The 25,739-nt window shown below is 39.3% G+C and overlaps 1 protein-coding gene across 1 annotated transcript; it reads left to right on the forward strand.

Moving 5' to 3' along the window:
- Nucleotides 1-367: 367 nt before the first annotated feature.
- On the forward strand, nt 368-25,250 carry triqk (triple QxxK/R motif containing). The gene is made up of 4 exons (XM_065469471.1): nt 368-522; nt 5,828-5,902; nt 15,736-15,821; nt 23,423-25,250. Exons 2-4 carry the CDS (start codon nt 5,842-5,844, stop codon nt 23,528-23,530), a joined length of 255 nt encoding a protein of 84 aa, XP_065325543.1. The 5' UTR covers nt 368-522; nt 5,828-5,841; the 3' UTR covers nt 23,531-25,250.
- Nucleotides 25,251-25,739: the final 489 nt, after the last annotated feature.

A 25,739-nucleotide genomic window follows, 5' to 3' on the forward strand; every position in this document is an offset into this window, starting at 1 on the left:
TCGTAGTTTTTGCTACCTGATATTATTGACAATTTAGTCCATAATGATGTAGCACTGTTATATGCTTGGTATGTAAACCACTGGCAAATGCCTGATGGGCTATTTTTGTGTTTTATGCATAGCAGTAACATCTAAAACTGCTTTTTTCTGAAACACTGAAGAAATAAATACCATTTTGTTGACCCTGGTTAAAAAGTTTTGAGGAAAAAAGGATCCGCTTGGGAGTGTCCGACTATCAACCCGTCACATGCCACTCCAGTGTTTTTGTCTTAGCGTCCCACCCGGCGCCCCGCTATTGGTCAAAACGAAAGATACTCTTGTTTCATTGGATGAAAAGGCTGCCTGTCATCGACGTTGCCGAGCAAAACAGGAACTGTCCGCGGAAGAAGTGATGTGTTGGCATTTCGGAGAAATTTAGATCAAAGTCCAATAAATAAAAGGGGTGAAATCGGTCGTCCTGCGGGTTCACGTAAAGCAGCCGTGCATATCGTAAACTTCTTCTCGTCGACGCGTTCACACAGTGTAAGTATCGCCGTCAGTGCAATGAATGAACACTGCTTCTTGCACGTCTCTACTTAACTGCGGTGTTTTGGAGTCTTTACACAGACATTAAAGGGCTTGCAGAAACATTAAATGGGTGTTCTGTTAATAGTCAAGACTTACAGGTGATTTTGACGTTGTTGAGAAATAGAAGGATATAACAAATGTCAACAAGCATCAAGCATTGTTGCGCAAGCTGCATATCATAAATCTGCCTTTTTACATTTGACCTTATTTTTGTTTACGCTGTTGATGTCAGTGAGGGGAGAATAAACTGAAAAAACAAAGTTGACCTATCAGTTCCAGCAAACATAAAAACATTCAGACTAAATAACCATGGTTTTGCTTTGTCTGAATGGATACTGGTGGTAAAGACTTTCAATGATTTCTTTCCAAACACATACAGCTTAGAAAATCGCTGCTAATCTGTGAAAATATTTAACTTTGAAGTGCTGAATTTTATCAACATTTATTTGTTTTTGTGAGGCACTGGGGCCCTATTTAGCATGACCCTTTGCTAACACTACTTGTGCATTCACGTGCATTTAGGATGGTCACATTTTCCAGATTGGGAAGTTGTTCTTCTGACTTTGCTTCGTTCATGTGCTTGGGAGTCAGACTGTGGCACCAGCATGAATGGTACAAAGAAAAGATGTTATTTTGAGGTTTACCGAGAATACATAATTTTTCAGACTAATCTGGGTCACTTGGAGCAACTTGAGCTTAATATGCAATGCTATATTCAGGTATGCCTTGCTAGTATGAGGTTTTTCTTTTGCCTTCAGAGTTGCCTAAATCATCTGAAGCATAGATTCAACAAGGTACTGAAAACATTCCTCAGAGGTTTTGTTATCTTCCTGTTGCACCACATTGCAAAGGCACTTTTTTAAATTGAGATAATTTGAGCACAGTGAACTCATTATCATATTCAAGGAACCAGTTTGAGATGATGTGAGCTTTGTGACATGGTGTGTTATTCTGCTGGAAGCAGCCATCAGAAGACTGGTGCACTGTAGTCATAAAGGAATGGACAGCAGCAACAACTTAGGAAAGTTTGTGGTGTTTAATTGAGGCTCAGTTGGTATTAAGGCACCCAAAGTGTGCCAAGAAAATATCCTCCACATCATTTCACCACCACTATCAAAGGCTGAGCAAATTGTAGCCTCACTTTCTTAGCTGACAGGAGGGGCACCTGGTGTGGTCTTCTGCTGCTGTTGCCCTTCTGCTTTCACTACATGTTGTGTGTCTGGAGACGCTCTTCTGCATCTATTGCTTGCATTAAGTGGCTATTTGAATTACGTTGCCTTCTTGTCAGCTCACTGGAGTCTAGCCATTCTCCTGTCACCAGAGAGCTGGATATTTCCTTTTTCAGACCTTTATCTGTAAACCCTAAAGAAACCCTTTTTCTTCACATTTGCTGTACGTTTGCACTTGGAAACAATTTCTCCAGATTGACATCACCATATAATTACTCAATGAATCCTACAGCACATTGACATTAATGATTATCTGGCTCTTTCACAAATTCCTTCACCTGCTAAAGCCTACGGTTGTGAATCATCTTTGCATCTATTCTTAAATGCTAAATTTACAGACAGGCTGGTATACTTATTTAAACATTATGAGGGCAATGTGAGCAAGATAAAGACAAATCTTTTGTACAGATACTTAATACAACCGTTTGTTTCTTTTGGTTCATTTCATATGTACTCATTTGTAAGTACTTTCAGTATTTTCTTGAATGACACTCGTCTAACCTGTGCATGGCAAGTAAAACCTTGACTTGTAGGTTTTATTCTACTGGGGATGAAGACTGTGTCTTTCAGGGAGATGGCTGTTGTAAAATGCTTTAGTTTTAAAAAATAAATAAATTTTTAAAAATCCAGATTTACTTCAGGTTTCTAGTAAAGTGAGATTACAGTTAACACTGTTAATGACAGGAATGTATTATTCGCCTTGTCATCTATGACTATAAGGTGAAAAAATGGACAGGGATGTATTATAGTATCAACTCCAACAACGCACCTGTCACTAGCTGCAGCATGCTGCTTTGCTATGTTCCGCTGATGCAGATGCAAAATATACTCAAATGTATCTGTTCAAACGTTGATGACTCCAATTTAGGTATATTATTGTGATGCTAATGAATAATACTGCATAGCAATAGCTCTGAGAGCCTCCAACTGTTAACATTTTATTTTCATTTGGACAGGTTCCTCTCCTCCTTTTGTCTTTCTCTGACTTGCTTTTATTTGCTGACTCTGGTTTCCAGCTGCTGGAGAACAATAGCTGTGCATACATCCTTGTTCTATGCTGCCACTAAGAGTGTTTGAAATGTAGCTGAAAACAGTGTTTTTAATGTAAGGTAAAATTCTGGTTTCCCAAGGCAGCTGCAGTCTCCCCTGAGAAGGTATCAGTCAGCACAGGCAGCCAGCCACGCTCCTTGAACATGCTAATTCAGTCTCTCTCCTCTATTCCCCAGCTGCAGCTCTAGATTCTCCACCACTCTTGTTCCTCTTGGATACACATAGATACTTTTTCCTATTCACCTAACTCTTCCCCTTATGTGCACACCTGCATACAAATTTTTCTTTTACCACACTTGAACATTTTCTTTCTTTCTTTCCTTTTTTTTATTATAATCATTTATTGTTAGAGTAGCAGGATTTGGTAGCTGGTATTATGTGTCTAATGTGGGTAGTTGTAAATCTTTTCACCTCAAATCTTTTGCCCAGAGAACAGGACGGACATTTCTGTATCATCAGCAACCACACGTACGTGTCCCTAGATTCACTCTTACTTTTCCCACTATTTTAAACAAAGGGCTACAATATTGATTGATGCAGTGTGTTGTGAGAGAGTCTGTCTGGAATTTAGAGCAGGCGAAACAAGTGTTTTGGATTGATGCAACAAACAGGCCGTCCTAAGTTTTGTAAAGAAAAGCATTACGTGGTCTTAGATGCTGGCTTCATATTCATTTCTCTTATTTAGATTATCTTTTGGCCATAAGGCATTTTTTAAAAATCAACAGTTATAGTAGATCAAAGACACTATAATGGTATTTTTATATAGGATAAAACCCCAGTAACACATCTAATGGCATCTGTAATATTCCAACTTTATATAGCCAATTTAAATTAATTTAATTTGATTGTAGTGTAGTTCTTGTCACTTGAATGTATACCATTTAAAGTTATATGCCAGTGGTGTACGTTTTGACACACATTTGTATTCATTTGATTATTTATTTATTAGTTATTTGTGTTAAACATCATAAAATCCTTCAAGTATTGTTTTATTGTTTTTATTATAGGTACACAGAAAAACAACCTTGCCATCTCCAAATACCATAACCAGTGAATGGAGGACTTAAAATACTTGATATACTTAAACTAGCTTCTAAAATCAACTAAATTGGGTTTAAAATTAATTAATCAAAATCACGTCTCAGTTTTTTTCAGGCTTAAACATTATGGGACAAGCAAACATAATTATAAAGAGAATCACCTGTCTTGAGAAGCTTTGCGAGGCAAGCCTTTACCCCAGCCACCATTAGTTTCTGCTTCTTTGTGGGTCTTTCTGCCTTAGTTTTGTCTTTATTAAGTACCTTAATCTGCTTCACAGACTAAGCCGACAAAATTCAAGTCAGGTAACTTACTCTGCCGTTTAAAGCTCTGTTTCTTTTGTGACGCGTTTGAAGTCATTCTCCAGCTGGACTGTAAAATGCTATCCCACCAGGTTTGGAGCATTGCAGAAGGCAAGAAATCTCATATCATCGACTTTGAGTGTTTTCCTTTGCATGTCTGGCCTGTGGATCTCAGATATCATCACTTCCGTCAACGTTTCCTCATCCACAGTCATTTTTCTTTCTGTTTTCAAGTTTATCTGGACTTTCTTCCAGTGGTCTTGAGTTCATTTACATTCATGAATGAGTCCCTTGATTGCAGACGCTGACAATGATACACTTACCTCTATGAGAGTGCTCTTGACTTGGTTAGATGTTGTGAAGTGGTTCTTTTTCCACCAAAGAAGGGAATCTCACATCATCATGTCTGGCCCTTTAGTGTTGCTTTGTTGTTGTGTTGATTTGCCTTGTCCTAAAGTTTCTAGTACCGCTGACACATCTGGTTTTCTGATCAATAGTTTTGGACGTCATATTGAGACCTACAGCTACAGAATGCCAATTCAACACTTTCATTTGTCATGAAATAACATAACACACCTGACCATGAAACTGCTTATTGATTAGATTTTTTTCATTTCACTGCAAAATAAAAGGACTATGTTAAAAATGGCTGATTATACCTAAATGGTTAATGGGGATTTTTTTTCATTAAACTTCTTGATTGGCAGCTATGCTTCACTCACATCTTGTTTGCTTTATTTTAGTCCATTGAGGCAATGTGCTGAACCAAAAGAGTTGCATGATAGTTCAGGAATTCTCTAGTGATGGGAGTGATATTTAGCCTTTTGTTCAGCACGCCACTTCCTGTATGGACGCCTCTTTACACTGGTGAAACGGAAAATGACTTACTTATTATGACTTGATATGTTAATAGGGATGTCTTTTACTGTGTAATCTGCAAGTGCAATTTACTGACTACAACAGCCAACTGTCTAATCATTATCTGACATGTTACTGTTTCCGGTGCCCTTGTTCTATTATATTTCTTAAACTTGAAGAAGGTTCATTTATTGAAAAACAAGCCAAATAGAAGAGAGAACCATATCAAATCAAACCGTGCAGCACTTTTTTTTTCTTATTCATAAGTCTTCTTCCTTTGACCAGTACTTCTATGCTACCCCTGCTGTGCAGTGCTTTTATGTTCATATTTATTCCATACCCCAAGTGTAGTCACTCACTTGTACACTTACATCCTAAGGATACTATTTATATTATTCATAGCTCTTTGTCTTTATATCTTACCTCTGAGCTGTCAGTGTAATCAAAGAGAACTCATGGTGTGAAGGAAAATGGTGCTAGGCTAAATGAGATGGGTAGGAAGTGCACATACCGAGAGCGTAACACACATGGTAGGTGGTGAGAATTAATTTAATTACGTGTAGCAGATGTATGTGAAAGATAAACCATCTGCCTGATCAAAACTGACTATTTTGTGCGCTATATGTGATTGTGTATTAACTTGAATACTTCCTGCAGATTTCATAAATTATCCCCAGCTACAGAAGAAGGAGTGGAGCTGCAGTATAGTTGCAAACAATCGTGAGTAATGTGGAGACTTAACTGTGAAATTGTCTCAATGTTTTTATTCTCATTTTCTGTCAGGTTGAGGAAGAAGGATGGGGAAGAAAGATGCCAGTGCAACCAAATTACCGGTTGATCAATACAGAAAGCAGATTGGTGAGTCATCTGTACTGCTGCTCGGCAACAGCCAATCAATCAAATGTAATTAAATGAAATAACGCACAAGGTGTATTTGGAAAAAAAAATCAAAAAAACTGGTCCATAAAAAGCTTTATGTTCGAAGTTCGTCTCATCTCTTATTTCAAGGTAGTGTTCTCAGGCATTCATTTTTTGTTTTTTCAACATTCATCTGATTGCATGCTGTGAATTGGTCCCCTAGTGAGATAGTCAAAGCAGACTTATATAGTAACAAAGAAATTTTAGAGGAACCAATCTTAAACAGCTTAAAGCCCACAAGTTTTAGGCTTGAACCCACGGGCATCAACACAACCTGCAACTTTGTCTGCTTCCTGACAATTAAAATCTAGTCCGTTTGAGAAATGCATTCAACATTCCACTGATCACTGAAAACTATCCATAGTTGTACAAGAAGAGGAACTTGAGTGGTTTTTGAATTTTGTGGACCTGTTCAGAGAACTTTTAGTTATTGCTAGTTGACCTGACATGTTTGAACTGTGTGGAAATCATACACAGTGCAAAATATAGATCTAGCATCTAGGTCTAAAAAGAGAAGCCAATGCAACAGCTCTTTATACATGCACTCTTTCTAATCGGGGCCAAAAAGACTTCTTTTCCAATAGAAATCTATTGGAAAACTGCTCTCAGACCTGATCTCATAAACATTTTACAGGTGATTTTATGCAGTTGTGATTGGCAAGTTGTTAACGAGTACAAGAGTGCTTTGTAGACCAATCCACCCCTTGGTCATCACATTTGTTTTTAAAATGCCAAGACTATAGCAGCTAAAAAGCTCAGCCCTAAGCTTCATAATAAGACTTCATTAACCGATGGGTGATGTTATGATCGCTGTATCTATCTTCATACTGTCTATGGTGAAAACTCATCCAACAAACTGTTTTTCTCCATTGTCATAAATTCTCTATAGCAGCGTATATAACATATGGCTGATAGTTTCAGCAAAATTCTACCAATATATTTACTAATAATTAAAACAACAAGGCTACTGGTAATTATTTTGTGATGCTTTTTTGGTAGTTTGTATTTATCTACTTGTGGTCGAATTCCATTTGAGACATAATCCTCACTGATTGGTTGATTGTGCCAGTGTAGGAATGCACACATAATTAATGCCGCATTATAAAAAATCAAGCTGACATTCCACATTTAAGAAATCGCATATAATAATAATATGTTACTGGGAAGTATTTGGTGGCCGTTCTCACATTTGCCAGTGTAGGATTATGCATCATCTCTTTGCACAGCGTTGGAAGTGTTTCTGGTTTGCACTAGAGTAAAAAGAAAATTCAACCAAATTCACAGCCATTATGCAAACTGTGCAAATAATTACACTTGGTCATGAAAAAGCAGCATCTCAGGTGACAGTGAATACGTTGCTTAAAGACCTCCTTCTGTACCATCTTGTCAGAAGCTGTTTTGTCAGGTTTATTGGCTTTCTAATCATGTAGTATTTACTTCCCCTTCATTCCCCTTTCTTCACAAAGGGCCAACTAAAGCAATATGATTGGAATCAATCAAAGGCTCAGCCAACTTTAGCGTGCCAGCTGTGGTTTCTTAAAGATCAGTGCACCTATCATATCTTTTTGTTTTTGTTTTTCTCGTGTAGAGCAAAGCCAAAAGGTCGCCAGTGGCAAAGCTGGATAATTGTGGGCAGCTGACAGACTCTGATACAAAGGGAAGCTCTGTTGGCTTTGCAGGCTTAAAGGTTTTACTTTAAATCCCGGGACTCCCATTTTGTTAACATGAAATGTGACACAGTAGTCTTATAAGACACAAAAGTCATGCAAATCCTTAGGGAAAGAAATTTTATCAGCAAATGAACTTTTCATGAAAGATCTGGTTTTGGCCTTGATTAATTGATAACTAATGACTGATGATTCGTCCTTTTACAAGGTAGTAGAGTGATGGCACAGTGCAGTTACTAAACTAATATGATGTCTGAGATTTATTTGGATCTCCATGACTGTGGGAATCTAAAAATCTGATGCTACAGTACATTCAAGGAAACCATATTTAACTTGGTGACTTGAATCCCAGTCCAAGAGATGTGGCAACAACATCTGGCTACACAAATGTGCATGTCCTTTTCTTGCGTTCTTTTGTTTAGTTAGTAGTTAAATACGATTACTTCAATAGATACACATTGATAGTACCAGGTTGGACCCCTTTTGTCTTCAGATTTTGGCATGATTGTATCACACAATTACTGCGGATCTGTTACACAGTTGCTGTAGAGCTGCACATCCAAGATGGAAATCTGGGGTTCCCCCAAAACTCAAAGGTGCTCTGTTGGTTTGAGATCTGGTGACTACGGAGGCTGTTTGAGTACCATTTTGTTATGTTCTGAGCTTTGTCACATTGAGTGTTATACTGCTGGATGTAGCCACCAGAAGATAGGGGCACTGTGGTCACAAAGGGATAAATGTGGTAACCAACAGTAGGTAGGCTGTGGTGTTTAGATTCTGCCAAATTGGTGCTAAAGTGACCAGAATGAGCCAGAAGTATTCCCACACCATTTAAACCACCACCCTCAGCCTAGACCATTAATAGAAGCCAGGATAAATCTCTTTATGTTGTTTATACCAAATTTTGATCCTACCATTCAAAGTGGCAGCAGACTCATCAGACCAGGCAATGTTTTTACAGTTTTTGTTGTTGTCCAATGTTTGTGAGCCTGTGTGAATAATACCCTCACTTTCCTGTTCTAAGCTGGGAGGATGCTGGATCCCATCCCAGCTGTCTTAAGGCGAGACGCAGGTTACACCCTGGACAGATCGTCAGTCTGTCGCAGGGCTAACGCATAGACACAGACAACCATTTGCACTCACATTCATACCCGCATTCACACTTATGGGTAATTTAGAGTTTCCAGTGAACCTATCCCCACTAACTGCATGTCTTTGGACTGTGGGAGGAAGTCGGAGTACACGGAGATGCTATATATTTATTTAAAAAGCTGTAAACTACTGTGACAGTAATGGCGTTGTTCTAAACACCTTCATTCCAGCTTTAAGTACATGTTATTTTTTTTTGCCTGTGGTGATTCACATCCTCACATTTTTTCCAGGTTTTGTATTTTCTGGCGTTAATTTTGTGTTAACAGGACTCGTGGTGCTCTCATGAGTTTTAAAGCAAAATGTTTGGTCGGTTCATATTTCCATTTCTAAAGTTATGTCACGTTCATCCTTCTTTCTTTTTGTTATTATTGTTAAAGAAAAAAGGATGGCACTGTAAGTCCAATTGTGTTTTTTATTTTATTTTATTTTCCTCAGGCATGTGAAAGCTTTTTACACCACCAGCTTATAAAGGAGAGGGATTGCTGTTATATATGTTTTCATACTGGGACAGAAGAATAGAATTATTTAGCCTGAAGATATCCCTTAACTGTCTGCCATTATGCAAAACCTGATAGGTTCAACAAATGAGAGACAGACATAACATAACAAGCTCATCTCCCACTGTCACATCCTCTCCCACGAGTCCAGTTTTTTTTTTCTTTTTTTTTCTTTTTTTTTCCTTTCCCCCATTTAGTGTTTTCTTTCTGAGCACATCTTATCACTTCAGAAATATGTAACACACTTTGGTCCCATCTCTCCCGCCGCCTTCCTCCAACCCCTCAATTTCTACCATTTTCCTTCTGTTTGAAAAGGACGGCCATCAGGCAATTTCACTGAACCACTGTTTAACAGCAAAGGTGAAAAACAGAGAGTGGGGGGAAAAGATGGAGAAAAATGAAGTCTTCAAATGTAGCATGGGGCTTGTTCTCCTCAGAGCTGGAATGGGCCACACATGGTAATTTGAAATCGTAATAGGTAGCTTATTCATGGCACATCGGCGGTAGTCCAGGCTGGTTGTTGAGCTGTACCATCATCTCTGCTGGAGTGCTTTTGTCATGGCAGATGGCCATCAAATGGCTACTGTTGACACTCTCTTTTTTAATAACATTATTAAACCTGTTGTAATTGAATGCCCTTAGGATAGATAAAGCTGTAGCATTCTTACATCTAAGTACAAGTGTTCAGTCACAATGATCCCTACTGCTTGTTGAAAACTAGGGAAAATTGTCCACATAGATAAAGACACCCACAATTTTAAATACAAAATGTCAAGCTGGAAGCCAATAGCTTTACAAGTTACCATTTTACATGCAAATAAAAGATAACACCCATGATATATTGCTGCTTACAGGAGAAATGCTTCACTCCTATCTGTAGATAGGACAGCGCAGTAGATTGGCAAGGTGTACCAGTTATCTCTTGGCGTTATATCATGGATAATCTCCCTTTATTATTTATTATTTCGCTTCCTTTCTCTTCCAGTAACCGAAAAAGGGCTCAGTGTATCCCAAGTGTCTGGCATCACTTCTCAGGTTCTACCACTCATCCTGGCAGATGTCAGCGATCCGCACCATGTGGTCACTGACTATATGGCTGCAATGCCAGATAGACGCGGAAGCAAAGCATGAAAACTGTCAAACACGCTGTCGGTGTGTTTCCCGACTTGTCCCAGGGCACTCAGAAACTACTAGACAGGGCTGTCTGTCCATATTACTCTGCCTGTGTTGGATGCAGTATGTAGGACGGTTAGTCCCCATAAACACAAACAGTCACCCACAGAAATCTTCAGGTATTTTAGTTTATTTATTTTTTCCTCTGAACATATTTATGTCCCTGTTTGTGATCATTTTGGCTTAGCGACAGCTGTGTGCTGTAGGCAGTAAATGATTTTACATATATTGGCTTTAAAGCAACCTGGTTATATCATCTGTCAGTTTAAATAATGAATTGGTGGTTACTTCAGAGCTACCCTTGTTTTGGGTCATATAGCTACATCCATTAAATTCATGCTCACATTCACACCAATGGGCAGTTTCAGAATTGAAGTTTGGGCTGTGAGATGAAGCTGGGATATGCTGAGACCTGAACACCCACACAAGCACAGGGAGAACACGCAAAATCCTCAGAAAAAGAACCCAGCCAGTGCATTCAAACTCAGGACCTTCTTGTTGTGAAGCAGCAACATTAACCACTGTACCACTGTGCTCAGTTTCCTGTTCTCAGCTGACAAGAGTGACTTTTGCAGTCTGCTGCTATAGCCCATCTGCTTCAAGGTTTGGCATGTTGTCCGGTCAGAGATTCTCTTCTGCAAATCATTGTTTTAGTGAGTGGCAATTTAAATTAATGTTGCCCTCCTATCAGCTTAAAGCACTCTTTCCATTCTCCTCTCACCTCTGGCATCTACAGGGCATTTTCACCCAGAGAGCTGCTGCTTAGTGGATATTTTCTCTTTTTCGGACCATTCTTTGTAATACTTAGGGATGGTTGAGTAGGAAAATCCCAGTAGATCAGCAGTTTCTGAAACACTCTGACCCGCCCATCTGGCACTAATGACCATGCCAAAGTCACTTACATCACCTTTCTTCCCCATTCTGATGCTCAGTTTGAACTTCAGCAGGTTATCTTGACCATGTCTACATGTCTAAACTTGTTGCCATGTTATTAAATGATGAGTAATTTGTGTTAACAAGCGGTTGAATAGTGTACCTAGTCGTGCTTGCAATTAAACTGAATATTACTGCAGGTTCAAGTTTTTCAGTAGCCATCCTCATGCCTGTCGACTAAATGAGTACAGTGGTACTATAAGTCCATATGTGTGCTCTGAACCATATTTTTATACTTGAAGTCTATTTTTTCCTTTGCATTGGCTTTTTTGCTGTGCTCTGTCTGACACAGGCAGAAGTTTGGAGCTTTGCTAATGTGCTTCTCGCTCATGGTTTATATGAAGACATGGCATTAGATGAACTGTGGGAGTTTTGCAGAGTGGGGTATACTGGGTTGATAATGCAGCTTGTTCCAATGGTACTTGATTTTTAATACTTTCTGACACTGGAATAAATTTACCAAGATATGACTGAGAATAATATATAATTTGTTTTTGTTTTTATATATAGGAGGATGCATGACTCGAATAAAAGCAGCCGGACTATACTAGTTCATGATAGGCTTTCATTTCTCAGTTGCTCAAAAGTAGGAAATAATTTATTCACAAAATGATCCCCATGTTTCTCATTCTATTCCATTTTTAAATAACAAAGAAGGAGGAAAGGGGAAGTTGAACAGAGCAAGAGACTTTTTTATAAAGGTTACATAGATAGTTGGGGACCACCTATTGCAGTGTGCTCCAATAGTGGCTTAAGGTTTGCTTAAATAGGCTTAGAATGTTCCCCATCCCCCCAACACCCATATACAATACTTAAATAAATGGAGTATGTACTTAGTTAATTATATGAAAGGCTTAAGGCGGTCTCACCAGTTGTGAACAATTCGCTCTTGAACTTGCAACCAGAAATCTAAAAGTAGACATGGTTGTCTAAGGGTTTGTTGCACATAAAAGGAGATGAATTTACTCTACTCATTAGAGGTTTGACGTAAATGAACATCCTGCTGTTGCACACCTGTTACAAATGTGGCTGTGCAGTTTCGATTTGGTTACTACTTTCATTGTGATAGTGGGGAAAAATGATCTCCTTGCAAAGAGAAAGTGTCAGCAATCAAATTGCTATTCTAAGCAAAGAGGGGTATTATTAGCATCACATCATGACTGGAGTGAAGGTTTCAAATGGCTCTCAAATGCTTTGCGAAAACTCAGTCAACCCTATTCCGAACATTACCAGGGAGACTGAAAGAAAAACCATATGATCACAAGGATCAGGGCATCAAGCTTTGTTAGAAACAGCTGCATTTTCTAAATAAAGAACACGCTATTTCAGTCTGTAGCAGGAAGACTATCTCGTCAGAGGATAGGTAGTGTCTCCAAACCGCTTCACACAAAGGGGGAAACAAGTGCAAACACTTGGCATGGCTTAAGACATCAAAATGTTTGTGTGGACAACTGAAGAATTTAACGATGACTTAAACTTTAAGATTCACAGCAGTAACAGAAAGGTGTAAGAAGATAATCAGCCTAGAGAATGTCAGTGCAGCGTGTCAACACAGTGTAATGGTGGATAGCTTAAACTAAACACCTGCACCAAAACAAGTAGCAACCCACTGTTCAGAGACACGTAACGTCCTTTGAGCTACATCCTTGTGATGATGCTTGAAGACCAAGGAGTGCTGAATATCGCAGTAAACTATTTGGGGCATTGTCTCCATTTTTGATAACATGTCTCATCTTTATGCAAACTTGTGGAGTCCAGCTTGAGTGCTGATGTCATTCATGCAAACGGGGATTGCTGAATAAGATATTCATGAAATTAATTTACATTTTTATCACAACTAAAAATTTCACCAAAATTGTTAAGCTCATTTTGCCAGCTGTAATACAGGATGTTAGAATTGGATCTGTATTTGTTTTCTAAAATGAATGCAAATTAGAAGCATTTAGGAGGCTCAGGCTGTTGGATTCCATTGTATGCATTAGAAACATAAAAAAAAATAGTAAAGTTTCTTATCATCACTCACCACTCTTCTATCTTCATTTTAATGGCCAATTTGTATGACACAAATCACATACCTCCCCTCTCTTTCCCTTGAGTGCACAATCACATGTGACTAATTTTAGCTAATACCCCCTACCTGTCTCATTATGCTAAACAGAATAATGGCTCAAGATAAAAACTAATTTCACAGCCGTCTTCATCAGACTCCATTTATATGTAACCCGATGACAAACAAGCAAGAAGAATCTGAACTTTCCTTTAAGCGGTGGGGGGAGAAGGCCACTTTTACTTTTCCTCTCTCTCTTCAGCGATGACTTCAGTGAAAGGCACGATCAGGGAAGCCATCCCAGCAGGTGCGCTAGGCCGTTTTACAGGGGTTAATGTTCCTCTGAGACGTGTCATTGTTGTTGCTGTACAGGAGAACAGTGATGACTTTTCAGGGTGGCAGGGAGGGATGGGAGGATTGCTTGTAGCTCAATGCAGGTAGATAATTGGTGACAGAAAATGTCTCCGGCGCTGGTGAAGCAGTGGAAACGGTGATGACAAATAGGAGTACTCATAAGCCCAGTGCAATATCATCAGGCACGCGTGTGTAGATTGTGCAGGCTCCAAACCCACACAAACAAACCACAAGAGAAAGCTGCTGTGTAGCTACAGGAGGTACACCAGTGTAACACAGCAGCATTAGAATACCATATACACACACACACACACACACACACACACACACACACACACACACACACTGAGGCAATTCTCTAGCATATACACTACTCTACATATTACCTTGCTTGGTGTAAGTATTCTGATTTGGCCTCAGTTAAGTACTAATTGTTACCAGATGGTTATGTCTTCAACCAATGTATACATCTAGCATTGAAATTTAAACCCCATCCTTGCTCACATCACACCATTTACAGTGTGAAAATCTTTGCAACGGTTATGTGAATAGTGAGCAACCTGAGGTGCCCTCCAATCAAATTTTCCCCTCTCCACTTTCTGACAAGTGGAGGAGACATTCAGTGCCCCCCGTAATGAATTCCCACTAGCTCGCTGTTTGCTCCTGGCAACACGCTCCCCATTTCTATTAGCCCTCCACAGAGTTAGTGGGAGGTGAACGAAGGGTTCAGGACCAGGAGGAATGGAGGGGGGGGATAAAAGAGAGCGCGGAGAGATGGGAAGTGAATATCAGATCTTGGAAAAAAGGAGCAAGATTATTGAAAAGCAGGTGAACTGCTTAACATAAGGCTAATGGTCATTTCCTCTGTGACTGGGCCGTAAGAGTGAAACCTTATTGAGTGGAAATCAGCTTTACACACACACGTACACCTACACCTGTTTTCCCACTAGCTCATTTCTGCTTTTCCCTCTCAAACCCTCTCCAAAATTCATCTTCCAGTCTCTTTCCCTATTTGCCATTGTAAACAAGGATTAATTGGAAGAGGAAAAACCACCAGGCTGACCTGGTCTCAGTCTATACGATGTAACATGCCTGTTTTCCTAATGAAGTACAATCAAGTTTAAATCATGAAAACTTCATAGTTAACTTCAAGCACCACAATCTTACCATTAATCAAATCTAGATTTAACCATAAGTTTGAAGACAGAATAGTTCTCAAAAAAATGGAAATTGCACAACTTGAACACACACACACACACACACACACACACACACTGTTCAGCAAGCTGTTGCCTTTCCACCCTATTGTTAGCAAAGTTCCTTTTCCTGCAGTGTGTTGTTTCTAATTAGACCAAGACAACCAGCTGTCACACACACACACACACACACACACACTTTTTGCCGGGTGGCCAGTTTACCCACAGGATTCACCCTTGAGAATTTAGCCTAGAGGAAGTCAAGTAAGCACAGGTGAACCGTGCGGAGCTCAGGTCAAAAGATTTATTGTGTTTTGTAGACTGTGTGAGGTGTGTGTATAGGTTTATTTAAGAAATTTCAGTGGTGCACAATTTATTTCTCACTATGTCACCACCCATTTTTGAGCACACGAATACATAGGCAGAAACTCACATTTAACTGTTATATTTCCATTCAGCAACCTCCCTATTCTGTAGAATAAAGACCAGAGTACAACCAGCATTTATAAATTATATAAAAACCTGAAGCTCTGGGCAACCATTTGGTCACTACAAATACAAGATGGTGAGTGCAGTCACCTTAAGCCCGATTCCTCACAATGTTCCCAGTGTACTATACTTCTACACAAAAACTTTCTGGTCTCTTTGGTTGTTTGGCAACGTTAAATGAAACCTATCACTCAATATCAGTCAATCTTGGTCGTTTATTTGTGTACTTCATTTAATTTCTTTGTATCTATTTCATGTGTTTTAGGTAAGCAAGACTACAAAAAGACAAAGTCAGTTTTGAAAGCAACACGGCTGAAAGCTGAAGCGAAGAAGAATTCCTCTGGATTCAGGGTGAGACTTGGTTTCTGTTTAGGACTACTGCAGCCTTTATCTATATGTATTCTACGATTTGTATATGTATATCCACACTTAAATGTCTGTCCTGGTACAATTGTGGTTCTGCTTATCTATGTACAAGATCTGCTAGCCAACTTTTCCCATGCTCCTTTTTGTCTTAAGTTTTTATAGTTATAATTTACATTCCAGACACTTCACACTTTCTTGTTGAGAGACGTTACTCTAGGTCTTCAGGGAATATAATAATCCATAGTAGATCTTCACATAATTATGTGTCGTGAGCCACAGTCTATTCTTTTAAGATCCCTACACGTGCTAAAGAAGGTATGCTAGTGTCCTTCATAGATTGTGTGTAAAATAGTGCTTTTCTTTACCAAAAAGAGGACATAACTGCAGCTTTTCAACCCTTGGAGATGTAAAATTCAAAGGTGGTCTTATCCTTTCAATGGCAAAGGAGGGGCAATGGGAAGGTGGGTGAAAAGTGGAAAATACAGTATGCAGATGAAAGAAGATGAAATGGATAGAGCAGGTAATGCTAAAGTAAAAGGAGGTCAAGAGATTTGGAGCCAATGACGGGCAAGGCTGAGACATGTAGAGAGGAGGGAACATGGATCTATTGGCCAAAGGATGCTGAAAATGGAACAGGAAGAAAAGAGGAAGACCAAAAAGAACATTTTGGGATATGAGTGGCCCTGCAGAGGGTTGGTGTGACAGAAGAGGATGCTAGCATCAGGGCGAGATGGAGGCAGATGATCTGCTGTGGCGCCCCCTAAAGGGAGCAGCCAAAATAAGAAGACGATTGAAATCACAGATTCCATGAGAGGAACTTTATAACTTTATTTTTTAGTGAAACTCAATTGAAAGACGTCATTACAGTAACATTCAGTATTAGTTCTTGAACACTTACTGTCCTTTGTTACACTGACAAGTTCTGCTTACAGGACATTAAAAGCCAAAATGTTTCACTTCCTGATTAAGCCTCAGTTGCTACGAAGTGAGCAGAGATGAACAAATCACAATGAGGATTAAACACTGGGTGAAATGGTCAGGTTTTAAAATATGCATCTCTTAGACATGCAGGGCCTCATTAAACACGTCTTTAATCCAATTAGATTAGTCCATATCTTGAAATATTGATATTGGTCATGAATAATTCATGTTTTTCATGCCCAAGATGAGTGGAATTTTCAGAGGTTGGATTAAAAATACCTCTGGGACGAGGATATTAAACTGTCTTAGACCTCTTGGCCCCGAGTTCGATTGAAATTCAGCCCAAATGTAATGGATATTTGGTCACGCTTGCTTTCCCATCAAGTCCTTTTAGCGTGATATGAGGTTGAAGAAGTGATTTTTACACAGCTCTCTGATGACAGTAGAAAGCCTCCCTCACTCTCTCTCTCTCTCTGAACCTTTGGTTGACAGCAAAGATTTGGCTGGAATTTTTAGGGCTGGTTTGGATGTTGGGGCATGTTGTCTGCTTCTCTTCTCTTCTCTTCTCTTCTCTTCTCTTCTCTTCTCTTCTCTTCTCCATATTCCTGGTTGAGATGCTGCTCTCAGATGCAGCTGGCACCTCAGAAGGGCCAACAGACATGCGGGCACAGAGAATCTGACAGCTGCCAGGGCAGGCTGTCTCGGGGCTGTCCTGGTAACGGGGCAGTCTGGATGAGTTGGCAGAGAGAAAGGATGGAGACACTGTGGAGGAGAAAGTGAGAGAAGGAGAACTTCTGTTCCCACCATAGTGCTCAGTTGTCTGGGTTGCTTTAAAAAAAGAAAGAAAAACAACCCAAAAACCAGCCACCTGCTGTATCCATGCAGGTCCTTATACACAGGTTGAGTCACAGTGTGTTTACGGAAGTAACGACTTGTTGCCAGAACACAAGTCGTTGGCTCTTCCAAAGAGTGGATGGTATGTGGTAATGACAGCAGAGAGGGAGAAACTGGCAGGAAGTGCGGTCTGCAGCCTCTCCTCAGGTTGCCTAGAGAAGAAGCAGCGCCTTCAAAGTAGCTCCAGCACATTATCTTGCAGCAGAGGAAACGAGCCTGCTGCCTTGTCTAATTGGCACACTAGCCTTCTGTTCAGTTCTGCACTGTTTTCCCTCAGTCTTATTTAGCCGCTGAGCCTAGGAAGTTGGGGTAGAGTGGGTGGGGTGGGGTTTCTTATGGAATTGGCAGAGGATGGAGACGACAGATAATGATGGGTATCTTCCATCTGTCATTTGTGAATGTGTGCTGTGTGGCGAGCGAGATCCTATAGATCCACAAGTATTAGTTTTTTGGACATTTTTGCCTCTTTGTGACAGGAGCAGGTGGGTCAGGACGCAGGTGAGGATTTGAACCATGGATACAGCTTCATATCTAGAGGAGTTTTAGAATGTTTTTGAAATCACATCCTATTTTTCTATACAGTATTTGGCAACAAATTTCTTATGTTCATACAACTGTAACTCACGTCAAGAAGCTCCAACTTTTGTTTTAAAGGGGCAGATTCGAGTAACTGAAGCAGTAATTAGTGAAATGCCCGAATCAGTGCTGTTAGAGAAAAGCTCAAGGTTGTGTTGGGAGCTTTGTGGCCTTTTGTTCTATTTAATGGTGCTGCTGTTTATTTCTAACATGACAGTGGCACATTCAAGCTTTTAAACTTTAAACTTGTTCCCATTTCAGCATGGGGATGTGATAGCAGAGATGTTGTAATCAATTTACTCTTTGTTCAAATTAAAGTGAAAATTAATCATAGTTGCCATATCTGCCTTTTTTTTTTTTTTTAAAGCAAATAAGCACCAAGTATAAAAAGTCATTATTTTTCTGCATTGCTGAATTGAATGCATGTGATGTAGTCTGCTGCAACGTCACTGCACGGCTTTGTTCAGTCATGTTAGCAACTTGTGGCTCACCATTTTACATAAATAAAACATATTCCCTCTGCTGAACATCTGCATCACACTCGGAGCACATTGTCAGAAAAAGGATGGGTGAAAGTGTGACGCTTGCAGCCCTTTTTTAAACCACAGCTCTGAACTACATCCAGAGCAGCTTACGTGTGCAACACCGTGAGTTACCATGGCAATCTGGAAGAGAGAGCTACCTTTGTGACCTTTAAAACTGGCTTTAGGCTCAGCATCCTTCACTAACCTTAACTCTGTAGCTTTCCACCCCTCTGGACCCTTGGACGCTGTGGTAAGCAGTTTTTTTGTTTTGTTTTGTTTTTCCTCCAATAAATGACGTGATTAAATTCAGCAAAATTATCAATAGATTTGAAGCTTTGCAAAAGAGTGAATGTGGTCTGAAGGCAGGAGAATCTATTCTGTCGGTGATGGAGAATCGATTGCTCAACAAAGGAAACAAATATATATATACAAAAATTAACTAGAAATTTCAATTTAATCGGTCAGAAAATGTAATACTTTAACGGTTGATTGTTTGTTGCTGTGGCTGGTATGGATAAGACCTGCTTACTAACTGTGCTCCAAATGCAGCGACGGTTGTGTGGCTCTCACAAGCTGCCACCCACATACAGCCCCAGACACACCGACTCTAACCTGCTTAGCACATAGGAACATACAAACAGACGTACACACACGTATACGCGCACAAACAAACCCAGGAGGAGAATAAAAGTCGGACCAGATGAGGGGATGTCTGCTGAGCTATGGCTTGTCGCCAGGGTGACGGGGACTAGGCTCCCAGCATGCCGAGTGTGCTGCAGCTGCCGCCAGTGCTGAGAGAACCACACGATGAAGATGATGATGTGTTTGGGCCCCATCCAGAGGTCTCCATCAAAATGTGGGCAGAGAGGCTGTGTGTCTGAGTGTGTGTGTGTGTGTGTGTGTGTGTGTGGAGGGGAGCACATAAATGTATTTGTGAGACAAGGCAAGAGTCAACGCAGTGGGCTACTCTTCTCGAAAACAATGATCTCAATCAAATGCAGGTGCTTTCTCCAACTCGAGTGTTTTCACTGAAACCCCTCCAGCTTGTTTTTATAGACAAGTCACTGTAACCAGCTGTTCTCTTTATCTCTGAAACCTGATGCAAAGAAGGGGGAGAAACCTGAATTGTAATTTTTTTTGTGTCTCTAGCAATTCAATAAAATGCTTACCTATGTCAGAAACACAATGTTTTCTTTGTGATATTCTCAACAGAATTACAAACGCTTCTCTTTGTTGTGCTTCTTTTTCTTTTTTTCAAAGCTGCCACAGAACACACGAAAAAGCAGAAAACAATCAAGCCTCGGTGATTTGATAACAGTTCTCTTTTCTCCGAGGCCTAAGCAAAATAGAAAAGTAAATCAAGCGGTGGAAGCCTGGCGGTTAATATATGAAACTAAAGTGCATGAAATTTAAAAGTTTTCCAATTAAGCTAGGACTTTAAGCTGTTTGGAGGCTGCTGGGATGTAGATAAATGTGGGCTGAGGCTAATGAAGACCAATGCTGCTGATGACTAGGCACTACAACATGTACACAGATAGCTGTGGATGCTGTGACGCCTTTTAATTGTCACCCCCATCGCCTTCGTCAGAGAGGAATTATTATTAGCCCCCCACCACCCCTCATTTGTGCCGAGCTTTATCTCTCACTTGTTTTCTATTTCATTCTCACTCCCTTTTTTTTTTTTTTTTTTTTAAATTTATTTATTTTTCCATCATTTTCTCTGCAGTTTGGCTCATTGACTGATTTTGTAGTCTGCCATGTGTGTACGTGCAGTATAAGGGAATCGCTGAACTGATGTTTTATTGGTTATAGGTTGTCATATAGTTTTGTTGTTTCAATTTTTTTAAAGTGTCTTTTAGGATGACTAGGCTTATCTTATTTTCTTTTTTAGTGCTTTGTGCAAGTCTCTAACCTTGTGTCAGCCTCTTTCATGAACAGGCGGATTTTGTTAAATTTAGTTTTTCCCTGAAGTCTTTTTATAAATCTATAAATGGAAAACTGAATTTATTTGCAAAAATTTAAGATTTTTTTTTTTGTAACATTTGCCACGTCACCTTTGTTGTTGTGGCCCAGTTTGCAATTTAAAACTCATTTCCACGCTCAAATCAAATATTTCTTTTTGAATAACCTCCAATCAGACTGTACTCTGTGCTCTTTTAAAGCTCTCCAAGCTCTCCAGTGTTGATTAGAAAGTTTGCTGCTAATGAGTTCTCTTGATAAAGAATAACTGGCATTGTTCAATACTCTGAGTGCCCCTAATGAAACTCCAGCTGATGAAGATTGTAATCGTGTGAGCACCACATAATGAACAAGCGCTCCTAATTCCCATTTTCAAGTTGAATACCACTCCTTTGGAAAGCCTCAATTTGTTTGACAATTAACCAATAGAAAATCTAAAAAAAAAAAAAAAAATAGGCCATTTTGTAGAAGAAAGTTTAACTTATCAGTAAAAATGGAGGGAGGAAAAAAAAGTGAAAGTGGAGCCTGACTGCAAATTTGGGTTTTTTTGTGTTTTTTTTTTTTTTTTTTAAATACTGCAGCCACTTGGTACCCGGCTTCTGAAATGTGATGCTGCAATGTGGGGGTTTTTTTTTCATAGATGTTGCTTCAGTTTTACCTACCAGCACCTAATTATTACATATTGTGCTGGGTACTCTTTGCACCTCCATAAGTGTGTGTGTGTGTGTGTGTGTGTGTGTGTGTGTGTGTGTGTGAGTGAGTGAGTGAGTGAGTGAGTGACAGAGAGCATGGCAAAATGTGATCCTTGGTGGAAGAAATGGTAAATGGTCTGTATTTGTATAGCACTTTACTAGTCCCTAAGGACCCCAAAGTGCTTTACACATTCAGTCATCCACCCATTCACACACTGGTGATGGCAAGCTACATTGTAGCTACAGCTGCCCTGGGGCGCACTGACAGAGGTGAGGCTGCCGGACACTGGCTCTGACCACCACCAGTAGGCAACGGGTGAAATGTCTTGCCCAGGGACACAACAACCGAGACTGTCGGAGCCGGGGCTCGAACCGGCAACCTTCCGATTACAAGACGAACTGCCAACTCTTGAGCCACGATCGCCCCAGTAGGCCAATAAGTAATTTCGTTTGAGTTTGTTTAACAGGAAAAAAATGTTGTACTTATGAGTATATATCCCATTGGTATGTTATTGGGTCTTTCATCAATTGATGCAGTCTCATAAACTTACAGTTAATCCATTGAAAATTCATAGGAGTGGGTGGGTGGCACCGTGTTGCCCAGTTATCTTGAATACAGTGGCTGAGATGAATGGACACCGCAGTTCTGCCTAATCGTGTTTTATGTATGTGGCTAGAAACTGGCCACAAGCATAGTACACTTTATATGGTACTTTAAAAATCACATATAAGCTTTTTTTTTTTTTTTTTTTTGTTAAAACTGTATATGACCATTCAACTCTTTCTCATTATCTTTTTCTCCTCCTCCATCAGTCCTTTCTCTCCTCCCTCATTTCCAACTCCTCTCCTGAATTGAAGTCAGGTCTTTAACCCATGCAAAAGTGAATAAACATGCGTATTTAGTCCTGATATTGACAGTGACAGTTACTGTCAGCAGATTAGACATGAGACCCTCCCGTCACCGGACAGCTGACGAGCTGTCAACGACAACAACAACTGATTACAAGCTAATAGTTTGATTAGCTGAGGTAAACGGTGGCCTGACAGTCTGCGCTCACTACAGATGAACGGCAGCCAGAGTTTGTCCTAAAAAAGAAAAAATAGTTTTTTCCATATTGTCCAATCATCAGTCCCCTAAACCAAGTTTTAAGTTGTGATCATATATAAAATAGTTACTTATTATTTTACAAGTTATTATGTTTTCTTAAGTTTATCTAGCTCGATTACTTAAATACTGGAGTAAAATGTACATTGTAATAAAAATACATAGTGGATTGTAATTTTTTTTTTTTTTTGTAATGTTTTTGTAAAGTAAGTAGTGTTTCACATTAGTGTTATTACCTAATTAAGAGAAGTGATTTCTATTGGTACAGTTCTTTTACGATTTCAAATGTTTTTATAGAAATATTTTTTTAGCATATTTTCTGAAGGGCTAGCGTGTACACGCCGTGTATAACAACACTAAAAACACACAAAATTCAAATTAAAAAATAAAAGAAGAAGCTGTTTGACACTGCCAATGTGAAGCTGTGGAGGATTTTCAACTGCTTCCAGTTTACGTTTCTGGTTTAAATATGAAAACAGATACAAATTCATATATTATGACATCCACAGATGATGATAATAGCTTTGTTTGCTCCTCTGTAGCGATTCCCCCCCCCCAGTTTAATATCTGAAATTAAAGTGTAATTGCTATAGTTAGATTTGCCCTTTTATGCACATCAGTAGAACTGCGAGTGAGAGTTTAAATATTTATTTTGTGGTTTTCAAAACAAGCAAAGAAAACAACAAATCTTTATTCACATGCGGTGAATTTAGATGAAAAGAAAGGCATTAGAGACTTGGCAAATACAGACGTAACACAAATAAATAAGCACAACAATTATGAAACACTGCAATGACATTCAAACAAAGCAGACACTCAGGAGTGTAAAGACAGACTCGGGATTTGGGCCGAAAAATAAAAAACAGCTCACAAGAACATTTTGAATATATTTTTAAACCTTTGCTTTCTCCTCAGGATGCGTTCCTGGTCATCGCAGCAATCCTGTTCTTCGTGCTCTGCGTGTACGCCTTCTTCTACCTTAACCTGAGCACCGAGATTAACCTGGACGTGGACGTGGATTAATAGGAGGTGGACAGTGGACCAAATACTAATGGTTTCTCTGCTTTATGCACATGGGCAAATTGGTTAACGCAAACTACCATTTAGTTTTGTAGTTTTTTGGGGCTTTTGTTCGGGGGTTTTTCCCCACATTTCGTTTGTGACGTGCAGACTGTGAACACACTATGAAAAGACACATTACTGCATATCACACAATCAAGTTTCAGGGTTTTTTTAAGATAAAGGTTTTGGAATTGATCAAACACAGAAATATTTTTCTTGATCTTTCTTTCTGCAATGAAATTTTTCAATCTAATGACTCCCCAATGTAAAACTTTTTTTTTTTTATGTGGTGAATTTAAGCCAACTAAAGTAAAGTATTTAAACGACGGTGACCTCCTGCTTGACATCTACCTTCTGTAAAGAAAGTTAGCATCCTTTTACGCAACTGATCCGAGCCACAGTGGAGACTAAGCTTTGTTAGTCATATTCAGCAGAGTCACGTCCCACTGTTTTCACCGCTAATAGAAAAATGTAAATCTCCCGCTGAAGCTCTCGTCACATCGAGACAAACACTCGCCTCACATTCCAGTGCACAAACCTCTCCTCCTGGATATCTGAAGATCACAAAGTGTGAGATTAGAATCCACAAAGCCCTTGTCCTGATTGAACATGTGTGCAGAATACAGAATAACACGTTGCCCGACTTACATGCGGCGTGGAGGCAGACATCCTCAGGGTAAGCACACAAATATGATTGGGTTCGTCAGATTGAATGTAAATTGTGGAGATAATTGATGGCTGACGTGACACAAGCCTGCTTCTTTTTTCCTTATAAAAAAACAACACTATTTTCATTCCATCTTGTGTGCATTGTATTCTGTAAAATGTGATATGTCTGTATAGAAAGGAATATGAAGGACTGTCAATGCTTCTTTTTTTCTACTGTTTCACTCTTTGTGCCTGAGGCCTGCACGCTGCAATCATTTCAGTTCAAGTGCTTCCACTGTTTGAGAGATCATTTGTTACCAAAAGCACAGAGTCAGTAGCTTTTTATTATCTTCATATAAGTTTTATGGAATTTTTTTTTTTTTTTGGTTTAAAATTGTATTTTTCTGATTTTACTTTTTCTGTGCAAAAAAAAAAAAAAAAAAAAAAGAGCAATACTGTCATCTATAAGGTTTTTATAAAAAATGAGGTTTTGCGTAATGCGTAAAAGACCAATACCAAATACATATCAGTGCTTTAAGTTTATTCCAGCATGTTATTATTTCAGAAACCCTCTGGGGAGGGACGAGTCATGTCTGCTGCTGATATGATTCCTGAAATGTGAGATAGATTTTGAGCTTTCAGTTTTTGCCTTTTCTCCCCTTTTCTCCCATGACCTTCTGACCTCTAGTAAAAGACCACATGTCAAAGAAACCATTATGATGAGCATGCACCCGCGCCCTCACTCGGAGGCTTTTATCTCGCCTTGATACGTCCGAGCTCCCTCCCCCAACACCATGAGCCGCTCACATGTGTAACAATAGATAGCCTGGTCTAATAGACCTTCATACATGACACCTGTTATCTGAAAGGTCACCATTACCAACTACAAGAGCCTTGACATCAGCACAATAGAAAGGATCTCGCTGCCCAACCTGTGTATTCAGACCTGTGTTTGGAAAGATCTTTTTTCATAACAGTATGGTGGTTTGTTCTGTTGTCGAGTACGTCTGTTAAATAAACATCTTACAGTGTGCTTTTTTTTTTTTTTTTTTTTAAATGAATCAATCGTCTGATTCTATGTGACATAAATTATCTTTCTGCTTTTGTTTGAGTTTCTCGTATGCAATTTTAGGGTGTAATATATGTTTATCAACGATATCCGTGATATATTAACCACAATCTTTAAAAAACAAATGATGATATCATGTGGAAATACAAGAGAAGAATAATACTATAGCATGAATGATCACTATCCTTTGTTATCTTATTGTATGCATTTGTACATTTAAGGTTACAGACTATTTCATAAATAAAATTTCACATTTCTACCTACCATCAATATCACCTCCTACCTACACAACAAAAAGCGGTGGTACATAAGGTTAAGTACAGTCCACCCCAGAGGCTTTTATTGCTGTAAGACGGTGACTGTAATTGCATTTATTAATTTAAATAAGAGAAAGGTTTCCATTTAAACACAATCAAAATAACAGCTGATCAGACAGTGTGTACTTTAGATGAA

Source organism: Pelmatolapia mariae, linkage group LG22 (genome assembly GCF_036321145.2).
Source record: "Pelmatolapia mariae isolate MD_Pm_ZW linkage group LG22, Pm_UMD_F_2, whole genome shotgun sequence".
NCBI lineage: Eukaryota > Metazoa > Chordata > Actinopteri > Cichliformes > Cichlidae > Pelmatolapia > Pelmatolapia mariae.

Bases quoted from the DNA above. Each gene is read 5' to 3' on its own strand.
- triqk (XM_065469471.1), top strand. From the start codon at position 5,842: ATGGGGAAGAAAGATGCCAGTGCAACCAAATTACCGGTTGATCAATAC. The intron at 5,903-15,735 runs GTGAGTCATCTG...CATGTGTTTTAG, and splicing joins TCAATACAGAAAGCAGATTG to GTAAGCAAGACTACAAAAAG. The intron at 15,822-23,422 runs GTGAGACTTGGT...CTTTCTCCTCAG, and splicing joins AGAATTCCTCTGGATTCAGG to GATGCGTTCCTGGTCATCGC.